Below are 12,175 nucleotides of genomic sequence, written 5' to 3'. Positions count from 1 at the left end.
TTTCGAAGGAGGTTCGAAAACAGACATTTGGTTGTTTAAGAAAATTCAGGAAGAAAATCGATTCTGATCCATTTTGCAAAAAATTGGCCCGTGGAATTTTTGCCAAATTTTTGTATGTGAAAATTCATTATGTTGTTAATATCTATGCCAAAATAGAAAAAAGTTCACCGAAGCGTTTTTGTAGTAAAACCGTTTGAACTTGACTACTGCTGCGTCGTTAAAAGACATGTAATCGTTATGTAACGTTACATGTGTTTATTTTAAATGGCTTGTCATAATTCTACCTGGAAACATATAAACAAGCAGTTATGAGACATGAATTAAATATTTCAATCTAATCGTAAAAAATATTACACATTTCATAACATGCAGTATTCCAAATATTTTCATTGAAAAGTGCGTATCTTTTAAATTACTAGAAGTTCTTGATGTTCATTTCAATAGCCACTTCATGCACCTTTTTCAAACTCAGCTGCTCTCTAAAATAAGTCGCGATAAATACGGACAGTTCAGAAGGCAAAGAAGTTAAGTTTTTGAAGAAAGGGAGTGTCGGGAGTGATAATAAAACGGAGAAAAGCAAAATAGAAGAATCGTCGATTATGCATATTTTGGTAATGTATTTGAAAATGGTTGCAAAATATGCGGAAAAAGACTTTACTGAAGCCCGCCCGCTTAGCTCAATAGGTAAGAGCGTTGGTCTACGGATCTCGGGGTCGCTAGTTCGATCCTCGGACGGGGCGTATGTTCTCCGTGACTATTTGATGAACGACACTGTGTCTGATATCATTAGTCCTCCACCTCTGATTCATGTGGGGAAGTTGGCAGTTACTTGCGGAGAACAGGTTTGTACTGGTACAGAATCCAGGAAAACTGGTTAGGTTAACAGCCCGCCGTTATATGACTGAAAAACTGTTGAAAAAATGGCGTTAAACTCAAAACAAAGACTTTACTGGAAAAAACCTATTTCCCGAAACTAAGTATGGTCTATATAGTGTACTACATTTTAAAATGTAAAATCTAAAATGCTATGGCATTTTACGGAACCCCTATTTAATAAACGTTGCAGCTGCATTAGGTAAGCATGGGATAATTAAAATACAAACATTTCCGCACAGTTCTATCCGAATGTGAATTTCGTTTAAATTGTATTAATGATACAATTAAAGGCAGATTTATAGAATTTAAGTAAGTACATGTACCACAGTAATAAGACTTAAAAAAGTTGATCAATTTTCTGAATCAAGTTTTTACGCTCGTTTCAACAGTATGGCGGGTAGTTTCCTTAAACATTGTTCCTGGGAACGACCAGTACTAAACCCCTAACTTCCGACACAAACTACCAAGGTTCTCACATAAAGAGCCATGTTCGGTAGCGGGGCTCGAACTTACAGTCCTCCATCAGTGAGATATCTCAGAGAATCAGACCACGTAGGCAGTCCTAAAAGTTGACAGTTTATATATATACGCTTTTTTCTTTTGAAAACAGTACAACGGAATTTTAAAATTCGAATGTTACGTATGAATTTTAAGATTACGCCGTGTACTGTTTGCAAAGATTACACGTCAAAACATTTACATAAATGGTTACCGTTCTACCTGTTTTAGCATATGTTATTTGAGCCGCGGCATGAAAAAACCAACATAGTGGCTTTGCGACTAGCTTTGATACAGACCAGCTTGCGCAGTCTTGTCAGGATCTATGTTGTTCGCTTTTAAAGCCTATTGCAATTTAAGAAACCGTTAGCGAACAGCATGGATCCTGACCAGACTGCAAAGCCACCGTATGTCGGTTTTCACAAGGCGCGGCTCATTTCATTTAAATATTTCTGTTATTTGTTATTTGTTGCACAGGACGGGGAAAAAAGCCTGAATAGAAACGACTAAATTATGAATTTTAAACATGCCATCACGGACAGGCCAGGTGCCCCTTCCGTTTACATGACGACATAACGATATAGAATGATAAATGTTCGTCCAGATGCCGTCGCGGCTTGTTTCACAATATTGTCTTTCCTAAAATTCAATAAAAAATATATTAAAGTTTGCAATGTTGGTCCAAATAGAAACTAGCAGTATACACTAGAGAACGATCACTCAAAAAGATGCTAAATCCGTTCCCGATCCTGGATTGTGTACTGAGCTTTTATTTTACACGTATTTTAGAAAGAATAAGTTTGAATAGAATGGCTGTATAATAAGTCTTAATAAATTAAGAATGCTTATATTTTTAATAAAAAAACAGCCAATGAGCGGCAGTAAGCTTGTCTACCTGCCTGACATAATTGAAATACTGAAAGGGACGTAAAACAGGATTCTATCAGTCAAAACAAACAATAATATGAATTAATTTGGAATTTCCATATAAGCCGACAATCTCGCATGTTATGCGCCCTTTTCCGAGGTCACCGTACCGCGCTACTGATAATTTCCTGACAAGTCAACACGATGCTGGTACAAATCTATACTTTAGGTTGTGTTTCTGTAATAAGAATGTATATAACAGCCGTACTTAATCAGTATCTGTTTGTCTCCCTTGGCTATATTTTTGCATGAAAACAAAAATGCGATAATCTCGTAAATATTAGTATTAAAGAAATATTATCAATAAATCTATCTATAAATATAAATTTGCCATCAAAATATTATGTTTATTTCAAAGCAAGTTATTACATAAAATAAATACACATACAAAAATAATACATATGTAAATTTAACACACCCGTGTGAGTGATAATTATCTATGACTGTTATATAAGTATAATAATTTTCTGAAAGTTAGAGAGAAAAAGAGCAGTATTTTTATTGAGTTTTCTGTCAATTATTTATATTAATTTCGTTTTGAAAATTATATTATTATTGACCCTTGAGCCATTGGATATGCTATGGTATTCACTGGAAGAGGTCAATATTGTCCTCCTCCGTTGAATATCACATCCATCATATCCGATGGCTTAACAGTTAATAACTGTTTTATTATATGGGTTCAAGTTTATAAATAAGTAACAAATATTGTTGCAACATATGTAATGTTTGAAAGTAACAATAACTGTGTGAAACCTTATCAAGGTTTACACGAAAACAATTAAATATGGTCAACTTCACAGATGCCAAAAAATTGGAGCAATTCTGTAAAAGCTATGGAGCCCGATATTCGTGCTCAATTGCATAAAGAGGCAAGCAATTCTGGACTGATGTACAAACATATTATAGAGGACGATGGCTCTGCAGCAACGAAATAAACAAGGGAGAAAGTTAATTCTGACATTGTAAAATTTTCAAATCCAGCACATACAAAACGGATCGTAGGAAATAAACTTGAAAAGATTAGTCGAGCCTGTCCATCATTAACCGAAAAAGTGAAATCATCATTCATTAAAAAATTCACATACGCTGTCAGTCAAAACAAACAAAAAGGAGAAGCTGAATTAATACAGGCGCTAGAAAGCATAGTTCCACATATGTATGGAGAGCACCATCTTTGCAGCCACTGGTGTAAAAATAAGGCTAATAATGTAAATATTCACGTGCTTACGTCATGTCTTAAGCCACGTTGTTTATTGCGTCACAATGCTCTAATTCAAACGGTTGTACTAGAAAAACGCTTCGGTGAACTTTTTTCTATTTTGGCACAGCCATTAACAACATAATGAATTTTTACATACAAAAATTTGGCAAAAATTCCACGGGCCATTTTTTTGCAAAATGGATCAGAAGCGATTTTTTTCCTGAATTTTCATAAACAACCAAAAGTCTGTTTTCGTACCTCCTTCGAAAATTCGGATAGAAAATACCTTTTAATGTTAATGAGCACTAAGAAATTGCTTTATTCTGTCGTTTGATATATAATCTAATGCATTGACGCCAACAATACGTTTGTAGTATCGAGTTTTATACCATTTTAGTGCTACCATTAACGGACGTAAAAAGCGCGAAAATGGGTCATGTTTGCGACGTCATGGTAACGTCATACGCATGTTTATCGCTCTAAAAGATGATGATACAAATTTGAAATATATTCAAGTTTATTTTGGTATATACGACTATTAGCAAATCTTAAATTTTGACAAAGTACCATTCCCCCTTAAAAGCACTCAAGATGAAAAAGAAATCCAAGTATGTGCAAATGAACTGTGCATCTTTCTTACCAACACTGATTACTTATATCTTAGCCACTTGTGAGAATACTATTTAATAAAAGCTTACAAGATGAAAAAGAAATCATCTTGCACAAAAAACAAGCAAATTTTCTTTTTATTTTATGATTTTTCCACAACAAAAAAGATAAAAATACTTTTCATTTTATTTGATTTAATGTTCCCTGCTGGTAGCTGTAAAAGCACAAGTCATCAAATACTGATGCAGAAAGACTTACCTGGCAGCTGATAATCCTTGAGAGTATCTAGCAGCTCTAGGTTACTGATTAGTATATTTGTATCCACAACCACAGTAATGGTCTGAAAAAATAATATGTCAAAGTAAGGTGAGAAACAGTTCATCTTAGGATAGATATCCTGGTAAGTACATTTTTTTCAAAGCAATTATGCATAAGTATTAGCAATATTTACAAAAGGCATGCACAAATGGAATGTTTAAGATATGCATGGCAAAAATTTGGTGTGCAAGAAAGAGTTATCTTTATAATGCTCAACACTTTCTCTTACTGTAACCTATCATTGTGTCGAGTAATTTAAAAATTATTTGTGAAGTGTAAACATTATTTATATAAATAATTTAGAGGGAAGGATTAACAAACTGAAGAGGATTAACAAACTGACGGAATGAAGTGATTCCATTCTAGCCCCAACAAAGACCCCATGTGGAGAATGGAAAAGGCAGTGTAAGTTTTTTGTATACATCCAAGTGTTCTAACTCTGAAATGTTCCTGCCCACCCTAAATATATTTACAAATATTTACACTTCATTCTGTGTGAAGTTTTAAAGACATTTAAAGTGCTGAAGCTGTTTATGCCACAAGATTTCTACAAAAGACTGACCAGTCATGAGATGACTGCTATATACACCATCAGCAGGGATATAATAACCCTAATGTATACTAGGTAATTTCCTAGATTTACCTGGTATGTTCTTTTCAATGGTGTTGCGTTATCTGTATCAGATAAACTAACAAAGCTGCCAACGTTTTGGTTACCACACAAGCTCACTTGTTGCCGTACTTCAACCAACACTTCATCAATATCCATATATTCTTCCTCACCACCTCCAGCAACTACATCCCCACCAGCTCCAGCAGCTAGATCATTACCAGCTCCTCCGACTACATCTCCACCAGCTCCTCCAGTTACATCCCCGCCATGTGTCTCTTTTGAAACAAAACACTCATCTATTTCCATAGCTACAACTTCTCTCAATGTGACAGCTGACTTTTTCAGTTCCCCTGGCCAGCCTGTGTACAAGATAAATATGATATTTACAAGCAAAATGGTGTAACAAGCATCGTCAGAGAAAAACAGTGTGTTCAACACAATAAAAATCTTGGAGAGGACCCAAACCAGTAGATGTTTATATTAAATGCTAAGAATGAATCTGTGGACAACAGATGACGGACGCAATACCATCTGCCTACAATAAAAGCTCTACCTGAACCTGTGGTTCAGGAGAGAGCTAAATGTCCAATACCAAGACCAATCTTTGTGAAGTTTGATGTTAATAGTAGCAGAAGTTAAATGATACTAGTGAAATTAAGCAGCTTAAACCTAAAAGAAACAGCGCTGTCACAGGCCTAGGAGTTCTCCATATACTGATAAGAAACCATTTTCAGTCTTTAGATCACTGTAACCCTGACGTTTGACCTAATAACCCTAAAACAATAGGGGTGACTATAAGTTTGACGAAAGTAGTTTAACGCATTCTTTAGTTATTGTGCAAAAAAACGCTTTCATTCTCAAGGTCAGGGTGATCTTGACCTTTGTCCAACTGGTCCCAAAAATACTACCAGTCATCTTCCGAACTTAGGAAATAATCCCATGAAATTTGAAGGCAAGATTTCTTAAATTATTTAGTGGAAAAAGTTTTAAATCTCTAGGTGAATATGACTTTAACTTCTGACTAACTGACCCCAACAATGGAGGTCATGTACTGATGACAGGCAATCATCCTATGAAGTTTGACTACTGTTAAGTTATTGAGATGACCTTTCACCTACTGAACCCTTAAACATCATGCTACTAAGTTTGACCATTGTTGGCCAAATATTCCCTAGTTATTGTTCAAAAACCAAACACACAATGAGCAAAAAAAAGATACTGTCCATACTAACAGGGCAGACTGATTACAAATATGCTGCCCTAGCTTGTCTGCTGGGGTGTAACAAGTGTAAGAAGTTAAAGAAAACATTAGTTTGGACACTCACCTCTTCTTGAAGGGGAAGGTGGTCTGTTTGTTATCGAGACATAGCCACTGTCAACAGATTCATTCACCAGTCCTTGATTCACCTATTTCAAAACATAATGCATCAATTCATTATAAAAAAAACTATGTTTTTACCTAGGACACTGATACTCTTCACTTCTTGTCACTGTACTACCATATGTTACAATGTAAAACTAAATAGTCTTTTAAATTAGCGTTTGTTGGGGGTATGAATCTTCAACCAAATGAGGTGGGAACGGGGAAGGGTTAAACCCAAAATAAAATCCAATGTGCACAACTTCACATACTAAACAACAACCCTTTAAAGTTTCCTGGATCATGGTCAAATACTTCTTGAGCCATGTACAATACAAAGTTTAGTCCCTACATGTATTTTTTTGTCTAAGTCAAGGACCATAACTCTGATCTTGCAGAGATAATTCCCAAACAAAACCCCATTTGTATAAATTCACAATGCTGAATAACACACCTATAGGATTTCAGGTTTCTATGTCAAATAATTTATCAGATATATATGTGACACTTTTAAGGCCTTCATGTATTTTTTTTACTAAGTCAAGGACCATAATTCTTGTCTGGCAGAGTGAAACCCCAGGTACATAGCTTCATATGCTAAATAACAATCCTAGGAGATTGTTTCAGATGTTATAAAGTTTTTGTCAGCCTTGCTGTATTTTCAGTTCTCTTTTTATAACACAGTATAATACTTTTCATCTTGGCAGCCATTATGTTTTTGGCCATTCACTTTAAGGCACCACTTTAGAGAATTAACTATCAGAAAATTTGTAAATCAAACATGTCAGGTAGATACAGTTTGGGATGCTGCGCAAATAAATTAAATTTTATCCTTCAAAATTCTCCCATAAATTTACACACTGAAAAAAGTAAGTCTTTTTTCAAAAGTGGATGTGAAAATATAAAGACTTTCTAATGATGATAATAGGCTAATATAGAAAATACTACCTGTGAATATGAGTCTACTGAAGGACTCTCAGATCCTGCTCCCTCCTGTAGATTGTTGATCCATGACTGAATACTCAACAACTTTTCCTTGTCTCCAATAAACAACTTAAACTCTGTATTATTGTTAGGATCAAAGTCGGAACCAACATCAGATATCTCATCTGCATGTTTGATTTCGCATGAACTTTTTAATGGGGTGCTTGTATTTACAGTCAAATCAAATTCAGGGGATGATTTCAAAGCTTTTTGGGTCGTCTGGAAGTTTGCAATTTTTTTATTTTGTACTGAAACACTACGATTATCAGTAGATTGAGACTGAATTGACCTCACAACTCTACGTTTGTCCCCAGGCGTCTGTCTGTCTACATCCAATTTCCTGTATTTTGAGTCATTATCTTTACCATTAGATGATGGAATCACTTTAGATTTCTTTGATTCTGATTTACTACCAGAGACAATATTGTTGTCTGATTTTGCATCACATTTTGATTTACCTTGGTTATCCACCCCTCTTCTCTTTAATTTTGTCCTTAAATCATTGGCTGACCTGGAATTTGCTTCATTACAAGTGTCATTAATAAGTTTTCCCACATTTATTTCATCACCTGTACCTTTAGTAACTTTTTTCGAAGAATCTTCAAGACTCCTAACACATGACTTAATGTCACTCAAGGTTTTCTTAAGGGCTTCTGCACTGCCTTTTGGGTATTTTATAGGGGATAATTTTGAACTCCTTTCCTTATTTTTACATTTTCTGTCTTTATCTTTAGCTAGATCAGGTTTTAAGTCAGAAGAACTGTGTAATTTTGAAGGCAAGTTTCCACCTGTTTGAGATGCCTTTCTTTCATATGGATGTACACTGTCCCTCCTCATTCCTTTCAGGTTAGAACCACGTTTATGATCAAGTTTAGTAAAATTCTTAGGTTCAACAGATTCCAATTTTCTTTGATATACCCCTGATAAAACGTTGTGAGACGTAAATTTCTCAGGTTGCACAGATTCCAATTTTCTTTGGTACACACCAGATAAAACTTTTTGAGCAGAAAATTTCTCAGGTTCAACAGATCCTACTTTTCTTTGATATACACCTGATAAAACCTTTTGAGCAGTTCTTTCCTTGCCAAAAGAGTGATTTTGACTTTTTGCAGGGTCTGACAACTTGTCATTTATGGTAGAACTTTTAAAATGAGCTTTAGAGAAATTTTCTGGCAAACTTTGTCTGCGATCCTTATAAGCGTTCGAAATGTTTTTTGGCAAATTTTGTCTGCAATCAATCTGAGCTTTAGAAATGTTTTCTGGCATACTTCGTCTGCTGTTCACATGACCTTTTGGAAAGTTTTCTGGCAAATTTTGTTTTCGACTCCCTGCTATCAATCTGTCCGAGAAAGATTTTTCCATGTTTTCACTTCCATTATCTGACAGTGGTTGTGGTGAGAATTGTGGTTCCAGCTCAGCAGACGATTTTCTATTGTAACTATCAGCTAGATTACCCCTAGTATGACTACCAACAGGTTTCCTCACTGTATTTGTACATGGTTGTTGTCTTGTTTGAGACAGTTCAGTAGGAAGTTGGACCGACTTCTCTGGTGATACAGCTGTCAGTGATGTAGCTGTCAGAACAGGTGGAGATGTAGATTCTACCTTTCCACTCTAAAATCAGATAAAAAAATATCTCTTAGCAACAACAGTATGAGCATTTGTAACAACTTGTTATTTCACAATTAAAACTTTAAAAGTACCTATACAGTTTGTTTCATTTCTAAACAAGAGAGTCATGATGGCCCTAGATCGCCCACAAGAGTTATGCTGTTTTCCCGGCATCTGTCGGCCACTGCTGCGGTACACGTAATTTTAACTAAGTTATTATTTATTAGAATCGCGAGGTGAGATACTACTAAATTGACAGTTTCATTATAGTACGAGATGCTATCATAAACACATATATTAGTTTTGTCTAAACTATCTCAAACTTCTCAACACATTCTCAAACACCTGTCAATTTTCTTAATTTTTTGAGCCAGGGAAAAAATGTGGTTTTGTCCTATAACCATGTATAGGTTGCATTGGTCCTTCCTGACCAGAAACTCAGTAAAAAAGGTGCGACCTACACTCGTACGATTACGGTAGTTTTCTTAAGTCCTGACTACTTTTCCTGCAGCATACAAAGTTATACATGAGAAACCCACAAGAACCTTGTCTACTTTGCAACTTCGATCTTCCACGTCAATAATTAATGAAACCTCTGACTCACAAGAAAAGCTGATCTATTTCTTACCACATAATGTTGCAGCAGATCAGGAAATTCCCATGTACTTGCCCCAGTGTTCACATTGAAATAATAAATCCTGTCTGGATACGATTTGGACTGTTTCACTATCCAACCAAATGGCAACTCAGATTTCTTGTTTGCCATCTAAAATATATAAAACATAATTATTTATTGTATTTCATAGCAGACTATCTTACAATTAATAAGTAACTACTAATCACAGAGTGTGTGTGTTTGTGGTGGTGACACGATAATTTAGAAACTATTTTTATTTTTCGTGGGAGGGGTGTGCGATGCGGATTGTTGCAGTCTGCACATACTCTCATCACCACCTGCCTATATTCCAAATTTCAAGTTAATACCTTTAATAGTTTTGAAGTTATGCTCTGGAGGCAGATTTTACTTTGCTGTAACCTTGACCTTTGACCTACCATCCTGGTTAATGCACTTTGCACATCGTCACTTACCCACATATCATGTCTGAAGCCACTACCTTGAATGGTTAATAAGTTATGCTCCAGACACAAAATCCTTGCCCTTTAACCTACAGACTGACCTGGTACATGTGCTCTGCACATTGTCCCATTGCCACCTACCTACATCCCAAGTTTGAAGTCAATACCTTGCATGGTTATTTAGTAATGCCTTGGACACAAAATATGATGGACAGTTTTGACCTTTTACCTTAATCTATGACCTTGACCTTTGACCTACAGAGCCAATTCAAATGCTCTGCACATTGTCTCATCACCATCTACACTATACATGTATGTTTAAAGTCAATACCTTCAATGGTATAAAGTTATGCTCAGGACACGATTAATGACTGATGGACGGACAGATGCACGCACCATCATATAATACGTTTATATAGAGTTTGATTTGCCTTTTTGGTTGACCTATCTATGTGGGCATCCCACGATCATTTAAAAATATACATGCCAAGGTATTTTGCTGTTGTGACAGATTCTAGAAGTGTATTATGTAGGTAGTACAAATGTATTGTGACGTGAATAACTTGACATTTCGCGGAATTGAATTCAATACCCCTGTCCACCTGCCACTTTTCTAATGTTTTAAGGTCATTTTAGATGGTATTAGATTGTTTGACAGAGGTAAGTGACATGTATATTGCAGTGCCATCTGCAAACAGATGCACTTTAGGACTTATATTTTGTGGGAGGTCATTAATGTAAGCTAGGATGAGCAGGGGCCCCAAGCACGTACCCCTGCAGAACTCCAAAAAAGACAGGTATGGGCTCTGAGCTTGTAGTACGTACTGTTTAGGATTACGGATTGAAGCTTGTTGTCAAGGAAGTTCTTAATCCAGTTTTAGAATGGTTTAGCTATGTACTCCATAATTATGCATTTTAAACAGGACTTTCCCATGGCTCACTTTATCGAATATTTTACTCAAGTCTAAAAGGATTAGGTCAACCTGTTGTTTGTTGTTCACTGATTTTATGAGGTTGTTAACAAGCATAGTTAGTTGTGTCACACAGAATCTTTTTTCTCTGAAACTATGTTGGAGATGGAACAGAATGCCAAGGTTTGTGAAGTGTTTAGCAATTGATGAGGATACTATATATGCAAAGTACACATGTAAGGGATATGGGCCTGTAGTTGTCTGGGTCAGACCTGTCACCCTTCTTGTAGATCTATGGGGGTTACATTAATTTTGCACTTTTCCATTAGGAAGGTATTGATTCTTCATCAATGGATTTCTGGAAGTCAGGTGACAGTTCCGTTGAAAGTGCTTAAGAATGATGGGCTTGATCTTGTCCAACTCACAAGCCTCATGAGGGTTTAGATTTGAAAAGAGGTTATCTATGCCATTAACATTACATGGATACTTAACTGGCATTCTTGGGTAGGTTTGACTGTTTGTCTTGTTTGGAATGCTTGAGGAGGAAGTAGAGTTTTGGTGTTTGGATTTGATGTAGGAAAGGCATCAGGCTTTAAGACTGTATGTTTTAGGTCCAAAAAATGGGACGTTTCTTGACAGCAGGGATATAAAATACCACTCAGACCCTATTAGCCATCTGGGCTCCTTACAGTCAAATTCTAGAGACCCAGCCTAAAAGTTAGGGGCTCAGCTAATATTAGCAGAAAAAATATACTAACAGTGGTTTAGATCTACATACTTAATAATAAGTAATTTGCTTCCTGCCAAAATACATCAATTTCTTTAATACAGAACACACACCAATCTCACAATGAAAGAGGAAAGTTGTAATCAACCAGTGCATGACATGTTTTAAGTTTAAACATAGGACACAGCCTCTTGAACACAGACGCATTTAATTTAAAGTTTGAATGATTTTTGCAGCACAAGAGGTTATGGATTGTTTATGGGCATTTTTGATAGAGTGTTCATTTATATCCCTGGACAGCATGATAACTTTTAACTGTCGTTGTCCCGGCCGTCACATCCAAACTTATTCTGCATATTTCAGTTAGAGAAACATTTTCTGGTACATGTACAAATTTTTTGATGTATTTGTAATGATTACATCTCTGACAATGAATTTGTGTTGGAATTTAAGCATAAAA

The 12,175-nt window shown here is 35.8% G+C and overlaps 1 protein-coding gene across 1 annotated transcript in view; it reads right to left on the bottom strand.

Moving 5' to 3' along the window:
* LOC123554913 (uncharacterized) overlaps window positions 1–12,175 on the bottom strand; it is a 45,204-nt gene that overhangs the window by 32,359 nt on the left and 670 nt on the right. The window contains exons 2-6 of the mRNA XM_053525302.1: window positions 9,629–9,766; window positions 7,354–9,003; window positions 6,371–6,452; window positions 5,076–5,404; window positions 4,373–4,454 (exon numbers count right to left, since the gene is read on the bottom strand). Of these exons, the coding sequence (XP_053381277.1) occupies window positions 4,373–4,454; window positions 5,076–5,404; window positions 6,371–6,452; window positions 7,354–9,003; window positions 9,629–9,766 (2,281 nt within the window). The remainder of the gene's footprint in view (window positions 1–4,372; window positions 4,455–5,075; window positions 5,405–6,370; window positions 6,453–7,353; window positions 9,004–9,628; window positions 9,767–12,175) is intronic.

This window comes from Mercenaria mercenaria, chromosome 15 (assembly GCF_021730395.1).
Source record: "Mercenaria mercenaria strain notata chromosome 15, MADL_Memer_1, whole genome shotgun sequence".
In the NCBI taxonomy this organism is placed as follows: domain Eukaryota; kingdom Metazoa; phylum Mollusca; class Bivalvia; order Venerida; family Veneridae; genus Mercenaria; species Mercenaria mercenaria.
The sequence above is the reverse complement of the archived record's forward strand: the minus strand, read 5'-3'. Positions and strand labels throughout refer to the sequence as shown.